Here is a 17,971-nt window from a genome sequence, read left to right as displayed (position 1 = left end):
CCTTGGCTACAGTAGGATGCGCTTTTGAGGAGGGACAGTCATGGATTTAAGATTCCATTTCTTTCATTATAACGTGAGATCACCGCCGATAAAACACGATGGAGTGATTGACATACAGTAACAGGGTTTTGGGAGTGAGGAGATCGACCCTTCGGTCCGTCGGTTGCCTGTTTCCGAGTGCTCCGATCCTGCGTTTTTGTTGACGGAGCCCCTTGGCAATCGGCGTTATTTTCTCTCCGTCTGTGGCGAGAGGAGGCGGAGAGAGAGCCGCGGTGGAAGGCGGCGTATTGGCGTTGTCGCTGCCGACCAGAAATAATTGTTTTATTTTGTGGAATGAAAAGGTGGCTTTTTGTTTTGCGACCGGACTACCAAACTTGTGGTTCACTGCAGCATTTTGCGTCTTTTCTCTCCGCTGCAGATGATACAGAAAACCATCATAGCGGTACCCAACCACTGCAATTTTTGGGCAAAGATAAGAGTGGCGTCGTCTTGCAGTTAAGGCTACTATGGCAGCGTAGGGGGGCATCTTCTGGATGGGAGATTTCCTCGCTTAGCTTCTCTACAATGCCTTATTATTAGAATACGCTGAGTGGATTCGAGACCCAGTGTCACCCCGCGCGGCCCCCCCTCGTTTCAAAGCTGCTGTTTACCCATTGAAAATCACTCGAAAAAGCAGCGGATCCCGATGGCATGGACACTTATGCAAGGTCTGCCGCGCTGCCGTGCTACTGGAGCCTACTCGCTGTCTCTTCATCCAACCCAGCTCCATCGCCATCGCCCCGCAGCCGAGAGAGCCCTGCCGCAACGCGACCAGCGACCACCGAGCCAAAGCAGGCGGCATGAGGCTTGATTCAGTGCATTTATCCATGCTGGTCATCGGGGTCTCATTCGCCTGCTACTCCCCGAGTTTGAATTCCCTGCAGGACCAGGCTTACAAATCCGCCGTTGTGATCGAGGGCAAGGTGCAGTCTACGCCTGTGAACATCTCTGCGGAGCCGTACCGTGTGAATGTCAAAGTGCTGGATGTTTGGCCCCTGAACAGCGGGGGTCTGGAGCGAGAACAGCTCGTCACCGTGGGGGAATTTGGATCTGAGGCTCCGTGCACCAAAGTGAAGAAGAACCACAAGTACATTTTTTTCATGGACCCCACTGACGAGCCCTTGGTTTTCAAGGCATCGTTTGCGCCTCTTGACACGAGTGGAAAGAACCTAAAAAAGGATGTTGGGAAGATCTTGTGTGAGGACTGCGGTAAGTTAATGTAGCCTATTGTGGATTACCGGTGAAGTCCAACCCGGAAGAATGAACGGTCTGTTGTCAGCCCCTGTCATGGGGCTTTTGGTGACAGGCTTCCCGTTAAATTGTAATTATTTCGGCCACAGCATGGCTTGGAGTCATTGGGTACCAGATAGGTGCCTAAGGGGCGTCTATGCAGCAATTTTCGACAACTCTCGCAGGCTCCCATAGCCCACATGATCAATCAAACTCTCTTTCTCTCTTTCTCTCTCCCTGAACTGCATTAGACATGCGCCTCGCACTGTTGCTTGAGAGGAATTGCAGCCTCTATGTATCGAGCGATCTGCATCAAGTAAACTATCATTACTTTGGTTATTTAAAGACGATTCACACATCATATAGTATATCGCATATGTCCGAGGATTTGTGTAATGGTTTCATTTTTTTTAGTGCAGTTGTAGCTTCTCCAAGGAGCACTACATATGTAGTTTCTGAGGCGCCTGGTATGATTTCAGGACCAGGGACAGCGGCCTCTATCACCGCGATCACGTGTAGAAAATCACGCTGCCCTAAGCAAATTGGCTCCTGTGCTATATTTAGGCTCATGCCCCGCATTAATGCTTAATGCCCCACACTTCTGCATAGCTTATTAAAGTCTATGTCCTTTTTTTGCACACATGCATTTTAACATGAAGTCAGCCAGCAACTCTAGTTGCAGTACTTGCTTGCAATCCTTTGATAATTGAGCACGTGAAATAATCAACATTACCATGCTCATGTTTGGAGTTTTCTCTTTCATTCCCAAGTACTTCAGAAATTATGGTTCATCAATAGATGTCACCCTCTGGGAGTAATTTTAACACTACTGTATATCCTTTTGCAACAAAGTTAGGTGTGGGTTTAATTCCCATTGTGGATTATATGCAAGTGTTTCTTATAATTTTCTGTGCAGTTTGTCATCTTTCTGTCCCTTCCTCTCCCTCAGTCCACCAACTTTGACCTTTATGTCTAGACTATGCAAAGTATCACACTATTGCAGTATATTATTGCTAATATACTGTTCAAGGTGGACTGACACCAATTTATGTTTCAAACCTACTTTTATTCTCATATCCCCAGCAACTTGATTACTGTTAGGCTTTTTCATGTGCTTCTGCATGGTGAAATGAGTATGTTAAGTTGTGCAAGGTAGTGTAGAAGTACTTTGTAAGTGGATCTCTGGATCTGGATCTGTCAGTGCTTATCCTCTGGCCAGTCCTTTGCTTGTGCCCTTGTGTTTACAGCTTATGCCCCATGCTGGTCAGGATGCAACATAACTTTGAAATTTGAGCTGTTTTCTCTTCTTTATTCTAAATGTTTGATACAGCGAGAGGTTATGCCACTCATAAATCTTAGTAAACACATTTGCACTGAAGTGTTGTAGCTTAGAACATGATGTGTGCCCAGGGCTGCTACCTTCCTAAATCCTCTTAGCCTGTACTCATGAGACACACACTCTCCCTTCTCCTCCCGGTTTTGCCACACCCACTCTGGCTTTTAAACTCATCATCCCATCAGAGGGGGTAATACAAAATAGACTTCATACTCTTGGGTTTCTCACACAACCTAAATATCCTTCATCTGTTTTCGTGCCACTTAGTTAAGCTCAGCATTGAGGCGATCAAAGCCACCTATAGTTCCAGAGTAAGTTGCCACACAAATGTCTTGAGACATTTATTGAGTGGAAAGTGCTCAGCAAAGTATTTGATTTGGCACTGTTACACTACTGTAGATGCAGGGATGTTTATTTGGTGTGATGTCTGTCTTCACATCTACAATGTCACTCTCCCGTCACCCAATCATTAGCAGAACCTTGCATTCAGACAGTATGTCAGAAGTAGTAAAAGTATCCTAATATCCCATTGAACTCCAGCCTTCATTCAGAAAACACTAGCAATCAACAATATTCTTTGCATTATTTTTTCCTCTTATATTAGGTTAATTAGCATCACATTCGTACACCTGTGTATTTTCACATCCAACCCTGCCTTCAGTCCCTCTTGTGCAGAGGTACACAAGGTGCGGAGTGTGCAACCTGGGGGATTGCGCGAACTTACTGTACAATTCTCAAAGCGATGCAGTTGTTGTCTTCCTGCTCCTTAGGGCTGCCTTTGACTAAAAGGCTACCTGCAGCGCTCACCACCTGCACCACTTCCTCAGGACCCAGTCAGCTTGGAGCCCTGGGTGCCAGCCAGAAAGGAAAAGGAAACAACGACAAGCACAGCTCATAACAGACAAAACAATGCAATCACAAGTTCAAGTGAGGTTATCATGGTTAGCATTTTGTTTTTTTGGTTTCCTGTGTCTTAAGCCGATCATACAATGATACTGGTTTGTATAAGATGAGCACAGATTTTGAACGACTCAGTCCAGTATCTTAGCAAGAATATGGTATTTCTAGGGAGAGTCCATTTAAAAGAAGGTTACACAGCATATCTTACAGAAGCAAGTATGTTTAGCACACTTGATTCACAGGTTAAAACAGTACATGGTATCTTATCATTTTACTGCATACACCTAAAATTACCTGATAATTCCCTTTGATATAGTCCTGCATCCTTCATATTTTCCCATCGTTTTATTGTTGTTTGTTGAACTGGAGAGGAAGTAGAACTCCCCCACCTTGACACCTCAAGGAACCCATTTTCTTCTCTATGTCTTTAGTAAAAATATACCAGTTCAGCTGCTGATTTGTGTTTTCTGACAGATAAAGAAAACACAGTCAAAAATAGCTTTTTCTTTTTCAGTCTTACCAACTTTTGTTGATCATGTGAGATTTAGTATTCGTTTTATTTCAATTCACCCAGTGTCTGACATTATGATGTGTGACAGATGACAGAAAAGCAAGACAGTAGTTCATCTAATGAAAGTGATTATGTTACATTGGAATCAAACCTGACACTGTTGTACTTTGATGCGTAATTTCAAATATGTCACATTTGCCTGTTAGCTATGATTTGGCATAACAATAGTGTTTTTGTCCCTCATGGCTCGGCCTAAATCACAAGCTTTGTCATAAAACAAGTGGTAGGTGAGGCCCCCCAGAGGCCCCCCAGCTTTCTATCTATTCACAGACTCCATGGAGGAGACCGAGATGTGTGTGGGTGTACTCAGACTCGTGGGAGACGTGGCAATATTTAGGTGCATCAGAAGGTAGTCTGAGTTGACGAGTTGCATGTTGTCTTAAAACCTTTATACAGTACATGTGAAAGCCAAACATGCAAAACACTCCTGCTCCTGTAGTCCTTGTATTCTTGACAAGTGGGTTCCGTGTAACGATATTGTTTTGTTTGCACAGGCTGTTACTAATCTGTCACTGTGAAGATCCACTGTATGCAGGTCTCAGCTGCTGAATTGAGGTGGTAGACAGGCAAGACTTTGCTCCAGGCTATGCATGTTTCTGTGATTTGAAAGAGCTCCTTAGAAAAGCTAGACATAGAACATGAATGACAGCTGCTGCCGGCTACTTGGGTCGCTCCTGCCCCACAAGTTTGTCTGGGAGCACTTTCAGCGCCGAGATGCAGGCACAGGTTGATAGTGTCACTCTAATAACAAGTTCATCAAGCAGGCAGTAGTAATATTCACTGTATTTCACCACCAACTACTGTAATGTTAAGGAAAGAATGACTAAATTGTTTTCATTGGTTTGTGCCTGAGTCTGGATGAACAGATTTGTTTCCATTTCTAACTATGTGAGGTTAAACTGTATGTGTTGTGGAAGTGTTCTTTTTTTTTTTTTAATCCTCACAGGGTCATTTATATAGAATTTTAGCTCTGCTGAAGCTTTGCTTGGCTCCTCCACACTGACAAGATAGCTTGATTTATATTTATAAGACGTGTGAAAAAGGGCGATGGCCATTCTGTGTAATTGGTCGCTCATTTTCCTGTCCATTAGGCACTTTCTCACAATCACTCAGACTTGTACTCTACATTTCTAAAGACAGAATTCTACAAGCTATCATTATGATAGTCAGGGGACATTGGTCGTCCATCTTTTGTGATTGCTGAAGTTCCAATTCAGCAGGGACGGAAAAGTTGATGTGGCAGACTTGAGGTGCACTGATTCAGGTCACGGGTGATTTCTGTTTCCACAGTACCGACTTTTAGAGAAAGGGATGTTTGATGAGAGTAATTGGTGTTTTAAGTCTTGCAGGCTCTGGGCTGCGAGGATTGTTGTTAAGTGATAGTTGTTACAGCATCATGAAAATAAATCTGTGTCTGAGACTGAAAATAGCCTCTATTTCTTTACAGTTTGGAACAAAGTGTGTATTACTTCCAACAAAGATGTATATAATCGGTTGTATTCAATGTGTACATCATTGCTATATGTAGCTGTTTGACCCAACTATAAGAAAGCAGAATAATTTCCTTTTTTCCCCCCAAGACATGTTTGCCACAGACCTGTCTAATAGTGATAGTGTCATTTGATGCATTTATTCTGTAAGTAGCAAGTTAGATGACTCTTAAAGAAATAGGGATTTTATCCAATTTGGCTGCAACTTTGTCCTTGCTACAATTTCTGTAAGTGCTTTACATTCAACAGTCCTTAGAAACTGTTGGTTCATTTGGACCTAAAGCTCCTCCATCTCACTGTCTGCCCCTTCTGTCCATCTATATTCCCAGTTTCTATGGGTTTTGTGGGACTGGAACATCGCTGAACAGGGTACACAACTCCATCGCAGATATATCCCAGAGACAGACCACTCAAGCATGCACATACATATAGGAAACACTAATCATTCCCACAAGCAAAAGGCATTGCTATGTAGTCACCCTTATTACATATTGTACCATTGGAGAGTGCTAATGTCCAATAAATTATATTATATTATAATAATATAATAAAGCACCTGTTTGGATTGTGGGAGTCAGCTAAATAATCCAGTCAAATCCTAGAAAGATACAGGTAGAACATGCAAACCGCACTTGGGCATTTTACAGATGGTATTCAGTTCTGTCGTGAGTTGGTAGGCTTTGCTCATGAAAATCGGCAAAAGAAAAACATGTATCATTATGAGATTGGTTCAGTGTAGCTCTGAACAGTTGCAAAAAATAGTCTTCATAATAGAAAAAGCTAAGTATTATGATGCTATTGCCCAACCATTAAAAACATGCTTTAATTTCTCACAATATTGTCAATATTGTGAGGATTGCTATATGCTGTTAGGATATAACCATAAATATGCTTCATTTTCCTGGACCTGTAATTATAGTTCAACAAAAGTTTACTACAATAAGAAAATTATATAAATCAACGTTTGTATTGTAACTAATGTGTCCATTGCAGTGACACATTGAACCTGTGTACAACAACACCATGAAACTGCTGCTCACTTTAGGCAACATTATGAGCAAAAATGTTATAATGTAAATAATTTCACAATTAGTAAATAGCTTTGATTGAAAGTAATCAGTGTAGCTTCAAATACAGGGTAACTTAACATTATTTCAACTTTTGAAAAAGGCCAACATAACCTACTTTCACAACTATATTATAACTGATATTCACAAATGTGGGTGATACTAATTCATTTGAACAACTTAATATTAGAAAAAACTTTCATTACAGGACACTTGTTGAAACTATGAAATTTTGATACCTACATTGTGGAATATATCAAAACTTTTTGTTTATTTTAAAGTTTTTTAAAGTCAGGAAAAGATAATACTTTGTATTTGAAATTATTTCAGATCTTATATATAGATGATGTATCTAAAAAAATCTTTGCAAATTTCTAGAAAGTTCTTGTTCTTGTTCTTGTTCTTGTTCTTCTTCTTCATTTTATAGTTATTCTGTCTGATTTCAGAAGAGATGCACAAGCTATACCTTATATCCAGCACCAGTTTAATTATTGTTTCATCGCTAGTTTAAAGGTTAAAGGAAGAAATGAGTATGTTACAAAAGACAATAGTTGATGCCTGCTTTAAATTTGCGGATATGACAACAAGCTTAAGGACACATTGGTCTGACATATTTTGTGGTCACAATTATATTAATATGAAACAAGCACCTTTGTAAAGATCCCCAGTTATTCAGGTCAACAGTTATTCAAAAAGCCACATGCATAATAATCTGAAGTTGGTTCTGCTCTGAACTTTTATTTTGTAAAAGTGCTTCCAATGATAGCATATAGTTTTTTTGTTTTTTTTCCACTTTCCCTACAGTTCATGCAGTTATGAAAATTATTGTAAAATAGTGAGTCCCTAAAAGAATGCAGACATTTAATAAGGCTATTAGTTACACAAAATGTGTGTCTTAGAGAGTTGTAAGCAGCTTGCCGGGCATTTCATGCAAGCAGACCTCTGACATATCCAGGCTGGGATTGGACGGTGACATGAACTCATAATAATCCTACCAATTACCATTTTAGAGAAGGAAGCAAAAAAAAATGGAAGGAAAAATTATTATTGTCTTCCTTTTATATATGACTTAAAATATGTTTTTATTTTGTAGTGCTTGTCTTATTTTTTTTTTTTAATCTGTTGCATTACATCACAGTTCATACTGAGGTGAAGGAATTTCAAGAACATGGAGATTTTCAGGATTAAACTCCAAAAAGACTTACAAAAATGAGAACATGCAAGGAAAGTTATGTTTTGATAGATTACAGTAGGTCAAACAAGTTTAACTGGGCTGCATTCACTCTTATTTAACTGGGGGGAAAAACATCTATCCTCATGAAAATAGCTTTTGTCTACTCTGCAGATATAAAGCTAAAATTGTGGTTACCGCTTCTTAATAACTTTAATGTGCTGCACCAACAGACTATAAAGTACTACCAATTTAGTTCTACATGAGTTGCTTAACCATCCCACTGTGGCAGATATTTTCCACAGTTTTAAATGTCTGTTTAACATACCCTTTGATTTCACACACACCAAAGCAATGCTTTGGATGATTATATATTTCCATGCTGTACTACAGAATTATGTTGGGCTCATGGAAAATAATGGGCTTACTTCAGCTGGATAAGAACTATGGGAACAGGTCTACAGTGCCATGCAGTTTAAGGCTTGTAATTTCATATCAAACCAATCACAGGTTCAAATATTTTCAGTGAAACTGTTGGGTGTTTGTTTGACTGTGATCCCGCGGAAGTAGCAATAAGCTTATTGACATCAGACTGATTGGGAAAAAAGTTACATACTGATGGGGCTTTTTTGCAGTTAAAACCTCAATATAATGAATGTACATGCATGTAATCAGTGATTTATCAATTGTACAAAATAGAAATTACGGTATGTAGCATAAAGCAACAACACACATTTTGGTATTTCCAGTGTAAAAGCTCATTTGCTGGGCTTACACACAAAAGCCTCATCAACATTCATATATGTCAATCAGTGGCATTAGATTTTTTTTTTTGATCAATCCTTTATGATTTTCCTCATTTGGAAAAAGTAGACAATGCTTTCACTTGCCAAACGTTTAGAATTTAACTTCCACTTTCTTTCTGAAACTAATAAACATCTATTATGACCGTTGTTCTTCAGGTCGACTGTCTGGAAAAAAAACCAACCAAAAACTACAAAAACATTAGACAGTGATAGAGGATTGGGTCAGCTGGCGGTGTGATTGAAGATTAGTATCTATTTGGTACCTAATCTCACAAGCAATAATCTCCAGTAATCTCAGGCTTGGATGAATGGCACTGGCATTACAGCTGCCTTTGTTATTAGCAGAACTATTCAGAGTGGAATTTCAGTATTTTATAATGAGAATAAAATGCATTTGTCTTTAGAGATGAGAACAAAACGTGGTTTTGTGGAGTGATTCCAAAGCTTTGTCCATCAGGTTCAAGTGAAGAATAGAAAGGCTTAAATCAAAGTAATGAACGGGTCTATAATTAGAGAGCAAAGCACTGGCTATTTTTATGAGGACTTTGAGAGATGATATGATATGATTATAAGAGCACTTTGATGAAGGCAGGGGACATGTAAACATCTTGAGTAATTATATTACATTGTTATTAAGAGATGAGTCATTAGTTATAATAACTATGTCCCTTTGTGTTGTCCACAGTTTCTGCCGAGCAGTTTGCTAACAAATGTGCCTGTATATTTCATGTGTGTCCTTACTTTAACTGTAATAACAATAAAAAAAAATCTGTGTGAATAAATCACAGAAAATGTATTTCTAAATAGAGGAGCTGTTTAACAAAACTGAATTTATGCTTTATCCTGTTGTGATACTACTTTACATAGCGTTTCACAGCTCTTTTCAACAGTTAGGACTCTGAATTTTTCAACCCATTGAAGAATGTTACCTTCACCACAATGAGGCAGTATATGATCAGGATCAGGAAGGAGGAGAAACACCGAAAAGTTGAAAGGGATGAGTCCGTGGGGAATGTCACAGCAGTTGCTAGACTCCCTGCCTCTGCAGCTGGAGCAATGTCAAAAACACTCAAAAGCACAGTCACTGCACAGTCCGGAAGATATGTGCAGGGCAACAACTTCAAGTCACTGCCGGTCGGAGCTCACTTTGATCACAAAAGCAAGCTATCTCTCCTGTGGTAGACCTGTGCTGTTAATTCTGCAGTCAGCTGTAGGTGGATGTTGACGTTTGACTGAACTAAACATAATGGTGTCCCTTGAGGAGAGACAATCACGTACAATGTTAGACTGTGGACAAATAGACGGCCGATTCTAACTCTGGCCCGTCTGTTGTGTAGATAAACACACTTTAAGCTGAAGCATCATTTGACTGGGCTCTTTTCTCCCGAAAAAGAAATGCTGTAATATTTAGTGTCAAATTAAGATCTCAAGAACAAAACCAACCAAATAATTGCAATGAGAAGAGAAATACAGTAAAATAATTTGCTTTATAATCCGTCTGATCCCATTTTCTCCCTCAATGTTACTATATAATGTTTTTATATCGACTTGTATCCTACTGCTTTGTGAAGTCAGTTTAAGTTTATCCAACCTTTTGAATCATTCAGTAATTTGCAGCTATCTTGGGCTGCAATACTCTTCCTTCACAGGCTGCAGCCAGTGCATGTAATTAAATATTTAAACCTTTTTTTTTTCCTGCACAGCATGGAAGGTTGTCTACAAAATTAACCCTTTAGACTCATCACTTGATCAGCTTGAAATCTGGATGTAGGGGTCACAAAAAACCAAGCCCCCACATTAAATAAAACAGTGAACCATAACCTGTGTATTGTGCACGTTTTGTAGACATACAAGTGTATAGCGACCGTCCTAAGAGCCTAACTTTGTTTTAGCATGCAGAAAACAAATAATAAACGGGACTTTTTGCAAGCAGAAACCAACAATCTACAGATAATCCAGCCATTCACCAGCATTAATAAAACACTGATATCTATTTTCACCATAGATGATGAAATAAGGTTGTTTTTTTGTGCCCTGGCTTTGAACCACAAAGGCACTTAATACAACAGACTGGCGAATGATTGGAATTTGATTTAAAAGACGGGGGCGAAGATAGCATTTTTCTGGGTATTTGCCTTTGTTTATATCAATCAGCAGCAAGTTCAGTATTAACCCTGATTTGTCTGGTAATCTAGCTCTAGATCAATGCATGTAAATGGCATAACGCTGAAAACCCCAGGTAAGCTCATTTTTCAGTGATCTGCAATCTTGTTAAGCTGCTTGGCTCACTGTGATATTAAACTGGTTAGTGTGGCATGTAAAATCCTTTCATAGCCACTTCTGGTGCTTGTTGTCTCCGCAGACTGACTGAGTGACTGACTGTCACTTTTGGTGGATACTTTATATGAACAGTAGATTTGCCTGTGACCCTAGGCTTGTGGTTGGGATTGTCAAGATCACACAAATTACTGTTTGGATGAACATTGTTTTGGCATGTTGTAGAAGTGAATCTCCTATTGCTGAGGCCAAGGGGGAGGGGAAAGCTGGCGGGCACACATTTTCATGTTCGGTCGATAGTAGGTTTTTCTAGCTGTGGGCGTACCGCAGAAGAAAACACATTCCATAACATCCATAAACTGGTTTATAGGAGACAATAGAGTTCCTCAATCACAAGGTATCAAAGGTTTGTATAAACAGCTTAAGGTCTTCAGTGTCATCTTTAACTCTGGTTTATTTATGGTACAGCGTCACAGAGAAGTTAGTAAGGTATGTGCTTTACCTTGTTACCAGGGTTGAACAGAGAGATGAGGGGGAACCGCAGGTGAAACTTGAGCAGTCGTTGAATTTCTTTTTTTAAACGTCATTTCTTGCCGAGAGTCTAACAAAACAACACAAAAGCCATGGCATCATGTTTCTGGGGAACCTGCATTGGCAATAAGATAATGATGTTCCAGAAACAGTTTTCAGGACAAACCAAGAGGGGAAAAATAGGAAGAAATGGAATCAAATGTGGCTTTAAATAAATACTACTGGTCAGTCCTCCTTCACTATTGGCTTACCTGAGACCAAGACATATGTCATGTGAAGCAGTATTTCAATGTGTGCAACACATCTACTTTTGTGTGTGTGTGTAAATATGTGTCTATGCATCCATCCTTGGGTTGGTTTTCTTCATATATGTCAATGTTTCCAGGGAAATTGAGTTTGATTTTGCTTGTATGTGAAATCTGCTTGTCAGTTATCCCTGTGTAACTGAGGGCAATTCTTCACTGCAGCATCTCTTCAACAAGGTGTCAGGTAGATTCACAGGAAGCAACATCACACTGAAGGACAGTGCAGAAGATAACCTTTCACTGCACTCTCTCTCTCTCTCTCTCTCTCTCTCTCTCTCTCTCTCTCTGGCATTCAGCGGCTATATAGGCATCGCCACACTCTCATCAAGCCCCCCCGCCGTTTTATCGTAAAATCAATGTGTCATGTTTCATCAGGCTTTGATGTGTCGAACATTTTTTTTTTCTTTTCATCGTGCCATGGCAAAAAAACCCAAAACAAACTTGTTTTAATGGCACAAGAACCTTGATGTTGCATTAAGTCATCTTCATTCTGTAAATACCTCTGCCACTTTCTTCATGAGCAGGAGTGAGTCTTTTCTTTGTGTCATATGACGTTGGAGAGTTTTATAAGGAAGCAAGCTATTTAAGTAAGATTTTATTCCCCAACACTGTGTAGGTTCATGCCAGTGCTTGCGTATGTTATTCTTTGGGTAATTGTCTGAAATTCTGTGAAGTACATTTAGTATAATTCTGCGTTGGCAAGCATATGCATGTCTTCCTGCGTCGGTTGATCGTAAGATGTCTAGTTTTAGAAGTTTTATCCACCTTTCTGCAAGTGTTCAAAGACGATTAGTTGCATGCCAGCTTGATAAGATGCTGTACATTTAGGAAAGTGTTTGTCCAGAGGTGTATTACAACTGTCAGTTATAATTGTCCAAAGAAGTTGACAGTGTCCATGACAGGAACTTCAACAGAACGATACGGAACAAAAGGACCATGGGAAGGGCAACTGTGTTTGTGTGCAGCGTGCCGAAGTGTTGAAAAGAGGGGCTGCCGGCACTCCTGCTGGGCGCCTCCCGGTGTGTTTAAGGGACGTGTCCGGCCATGTTCACCCCACACACAGAGTACATATCCTGAGAGAAGGTTTGTTTCCTCAGGTATGTTGTAGGTGTGGATTGATGTGTGTCTTAACATGAAAAGACTTTACACAGAATGGAATGGCTTGTTGGCAGTGTTGGGAAGTGGACCAAGAGAAAATCTTGTTACCCTCTACAGGGGTCTCTTACTTTGAAACAGTAGTTTGATTCATCAGAGTCAGAGAAAACACGTATTCATAGCAGGGCGGAGAGGAATTGCCTAATTCTGTGATTGAACGTAAGGCAGAGGAGGAGTTGATAAAAGATTGTGACACTGCTGACTCACAAAAGGATAACTTGTCAACAACTGAACACATGCATTCCTTGGTATTTACAAAGTGTATGTTGATATTTAGACAGATTTAAGTTCACCATCATCCCACCATAAGATGACTAGATACTTGACACCCACACTCACAGCAGCTCTTGCACGCTGTCTGTGTTTCTACAAACTGTGACGCCATCAAGTTGTAAATCTTGGATCTTTTCCAGAGTGAATGATTTGGGAAAGATAGCAAGAGATAGTAAATCACTGCAGCTGTTTTCATTCATATTCAAAGTTATATTCTTAAACTTTACAAATAAGAGATGTGAATAGGTAGATATGCGTGCAAAAGAAGTACAGAGCATTGCAAATTTAGACGATGAGGCTTTGACATTCTGAAGATAAAAGAAGCATGCATGGCTGTCTGCGATTTATCCTGCATGTATGATGTGGGTGGGGGGTCGGGGGGGGGGGGGGTGACTGGGGGTGGGGGTGTTTTGGTAGTAGGCTGTTCCTCTGTCCTTTACCCTTGCTTTCTTCTGACCTTCCACCAGTGCTCCTGCTCATTATTGTGTTGCTCTAATCTGGAGGGGACAGGACTGGGTGCAGAAGTGTATTTATCTTCCTGCACAAATAGGACCTCTTTCCGTCTGGTCCCTGTTCAGCTTGTTGTTGAAAGATAGTGAGCAGCGTACAGCGAGTTTCAGTATGTGCATGCGTTTGTGTGTGCTGGTGTGCGTGTGTGCACGGGTGAACTGAGATGTGTCCCAGCTGGCCTACAGACCAGCACACTAACCATCACCTCACTGCAGCAAATGCAGACAAAAGAGGAATATATCTGCCTTGTGATATTGATACCCCTTAACTCCGGGGGTGTTTTACCCTAAATGAGAAAGCAACATTCCTCGCAGAGGTCTGTTGTACTTGTAAAAGCCAGTAAGATCAGTGTTACAGAAAGTCCCTGTAGTGTGAGCCCTGTAGACCTGTTTCCGCTTTTCTCCATCACATCTGTTGGGATGTGTACTTTTGCTACACATTGTCTTGGCATGTTTCTTTTCATTCCTTTGTTTTCCTTCCATGACATTAGACATACAAGCAGGCAGTTATCATACTGCAAGTGGCCATGGGCCAGCAAACCACTGTAGGCTAGTCATTATAACAAAACTAAAAGTAAGCATGAAAAACAACTGAAAAGATAGCCTGTCATTGTTTCCTGCTCCCATACTGTAATGTAATTCTGGTAAATCTACTGGTCAACAACTTGACTTCAGTTTTGTAATGCAGTCAGTAAGACGCTAACATGTGCTCCGCATTCTTAGCTGTTCATTTCATCCACACATGTGCCTGAGAATGATATTATTACTACATGGATTTTGAGCAATCTTTAATACCCCGGTGGCTAAAACTCAACTATTAGATTTTAGGCTAAAGCTTTGGTACTGCATTTCTATCACTAAGCTGCTCATGCTGGCGGTGGCTTGCCTATTTAGGACTATTACAGCCTCAGCTAGCTATGACCTCCTTCTGTGTCAATGGTGCGCTTGGCGGCCGTAGATTTAACTGCAGTGTGTTGAAGAGTGTGTGTGTGTGTGTGTATGTGTGTGTGTGTGTGTGTGTGCAGTCATCTTGTCGCTCTGAGTTGACCCAACCACAGCCCTGGCTTCCTGTCAGCCATGCCTGGCTTGCCAGAGCACAGTGTGAGGCCATCCTGGCACCGTCAGCTGGGGCCACTCTCTTGCCCACTTATCAAGCTCACTTAATTTGAGACCGCCTTGATCTGGGCTTATGCCGCCAAAGAATGATCTAAGCATACACATGCGTAGTGGCCTGTTTTTCAGGAAAAGCCTACATTGGTGAAAAACAAACAAAGAGATAAGAAAGACTCTTGATAAGCTTGTGCTCAGCCATGAGGGGCTAAAGGAGAAATGCAAATGATTCAAGCAAGAAGCTGGTTTCTCTCTGTGTGAAACTCCTCACAGTGTCCTCATTGTGACATGTTTGTGCTGCTCTAAAAGCACATTCTGGAGATAAAGGACAAGTGCAGAGCGCGAAAGGAATTTGATTTGATGTGAAGAATGTGAAGCAGAAAGCGGATGAGTGTATGTTTTTGAAGGGGGGGAAGGTTTTTGCTGATAAGAGCACAACTGTCCCATGTTTTTCCGTGTGTAAATTTGCATTATGTGCTTTAAAACACAGTTGAAATGTTAATTCATGTTTTCTGATACACTACAGTAACATTTATCTCTTGATTTACTTAGATACACAACTTTAATTTCCTTTTACAATTGTGACATTGGTTGTGAATGTTGTGCAGATAAATACGTTTGAAATAAAGATAGAGCAAGTGCGATTAGGTAAAGTCAACAAGAAATACACCAATTTAAAATAATATGTAATACAGGCATGTGGGTACAAGGTTTGTAAATTACAATGTCGGCACAATGGAAAAAACACCCAATCTACAAGTCAAGTCATTGGCCGTCATTCAGATGTGACGTCTGAAAAGTCCATTTTGTAAATGAAGTATGCTCTCATACAGGCAAATGGTTTGTATTTGGTACACTGTGAGTGGGAAAAAAGTCCACTTTGAGAGCATCAATGACCCATGTGCTTCTTCTATTTACGTGTGGATGCACCTGTGTGTTTGCATGTGTATGTGTATGTGCGTGTTTGAGGGGGTATATGTTTGTATTTGAGTGTGACAGTGTATACTTAGTCAGCCGGAGGACACTTAGATTGAGTGTGTGTTGTTCTCTCTGGTGAGAGCACACATATGTGTTTGCGTGAAGACCTGGTTCTATGTGGGTGTGTGTTTGATAAACTGTGAGAGCATGTGGGAGACTGTTTGTCTATTCATCTGGGTGAGAGCAGGAGAGAACGAGCAGAATGAGGAGGTGGAAGAGATCTGCTTCCAGCCTCTATCTTCAAGTCAATCTGCTCACAGTCACACAAACCTCTTTATCTCTTCTTTAGACAGAAGGTAGAGAGACAGGCAGAGAGAGACAGACAGAAAGGCCAAGATTCAGATAATAAGTACATTTAAAAGGAGGAAAAAGAGAGAGGGAAAGACGGATTGAGAGATTCAATCAGACAGCCTTAAGAAGATAGAGAGGATTTTTATTTAAGAGGATCAAAGTCATGGTCAGACAGCATCTGTCATTAAATATATTTGTGCTATTTCAATACCGTACTATAGAGCTATTATCGTCCAATTCATGAAGAGTCATCATTGAAAAATATACATATAATGTACAGCCGATGAAATACAGCAGCTTTTGTGATTTTGTACCATTTCCTACTTTTGCCACAGTGGATGTTGAGTGGCAGTTGTCACCCTCTGCTGCCTTTTCTACAGCACTGATTCCTCTCCTGTATGCACATACATTAGTGAACACACAAACCTCTTCTCTCTCACCCTCATACACGCATGCATAACCACATATTTCATCCCTTAAACATGACTGATGCCAAAAACGGCCACCAATTTTCGACCATGAAACATGACTGAGCAGTTAAATGCCTGTTTAGGTATTTGCCCACAGAATATGTAAAAAAAAAAAAAGAAGAAGAAAAAAAAGCTGAATAATTTAACATCAATTCATTTCTATTGCTGATGTAAATGCATATCTCTCGGTAACTCCTCAGCCCCAGAAAATGTCCAGATAAGGAGGACGGTCAGTGAGAGTTTGGAGGCACAGAGATCACATCTGGTAGCAGGGCTGTGTGCGGTGCTGGCCTGTTATTGCAGTATCATGCCCCATTGGCTGAGGAGTTGCTATGCTCATCACTTGTTCCTCTCAGCCCCAATCAAACCTGTCACAATATGAGTCAGCATGTCCATAAGTGGGGAAGATGCCTCTTTACATTAGCTCAATCGGCTATATCGGTTGTATCCAGTGGGGCAACATCTAAAGGGGAGAAAGAGGGACTGATGGTGTCATATGCTCATCAGAATTTGCTAGTGACAGATGGAGACTGGAGCGGAGCTGAAGAACTGAACAAACTGAGAGGCTAAAGAGCTGAAATCTTATTTTCTCAGTGGCCTTGAGAGTGGAGCATGCTCAGTGCTGATGTTTGTCATCTTTCCCTCTCTGAGATGCTACTGCAGTGCTTCCCAGCAGGCTTGGCACAGGCTTACTCATGGACATCTTTCTTATGGAACGATACAGTGGCCAGACTGCAGCTGCTCAGTAGATACCTTTTTCTGCGCCCCCCCCCCCTTCTCTGTTTATGCTTGGTCTCTGGTTGCTGCTCACCTTTCTTTTTTTTTCTGCCTCTCTCGCTGTTTCTCCCATTGTATTTCTTACACATTATCTCCCACTTTCTCTGCAAGCATCCTTTCTCTCATCCTCACTCCGCCCTTCCACATCTCTCTCTCACATACTCTAGTTGCTACCCTTAAGACTACGGTTGCCATGGTGACAGCTATGTGCTGCGGAAACGTCAAAGAGCCGAATCCACACAGGATCACTTCCTTTTTTAACACTTAAATTCTTTCTTTGTTGTTTCTCTTTGATTTCTCGCAGCTTCCTGTAAATATCAAATAGCTATGCTTGATTGCAACTCATCCATCCATTTGCTATGTTGTAAATGAGGCAGCAAATGTGATCTTTGGTCTCTTTCTGTGATCCTGAACGAAGCTGTGACAGAGCAGAACCATTAGGAACACTCAGATTGAGAATCTCAGTTGACCTTGGCACATCTGACCTTGGGAAAATAGACCATTCTTCAGGCCTCCAGATGTCACTGACATTGATTTGTGTCATGTCTCCCCTCAAGGGGGCTTCACCGGCCCACCCAGTGACACAAGTTTTTCGTGCTTTGTGTTGAATTTTTTGCCAGTTGTTCATATCTTCACTCTGACACAGTACATACATAGAACCACACGTGGTTCATGCCAAAACTGC

The 17,971-nt window shown here is 40.9% G+C and overlaps 1 protein-coding gene across 1 annotated transcript in view; it reads left to right on the top strand.

Annotated features, from left to right (window-relative positions):
- Positions 1-839: 839 nt before the first annotated feature.
- nrg2a (neuregulin 2a) overlaps positions 840-17,971 on the top strand; it is a gene marked incomplete at its 5' end in the record, with an annotated part of 65,496 nt that continues 48,364 nt past the window's right edge. Inside the window, one exon of the mRNA XM_080508304.1 lies at positions 840-1,248. Coding sequence (XP_080364430.1) covers positions 840-1,248 — 409 coding nt within the window. The remainder of the gene's footprint in view (positions 1,249-17,971) is intronic.

The sequence above is a fragment of the Blennius ocellaris genome (assembly GCF_963422515.1).
Source record: "Blennius ocellaris genome assembly, chromosome: 14".
Taxonomy (NCBI): Eukaryota; Metazoa; Chordata; class Actinopteri; order Blenniiformes; family Blenniidae; genus Blennius; species Blennius ocellaris.
This window is presented reverse-complemented; position numbering and strand designations above follow the sequence as displayed.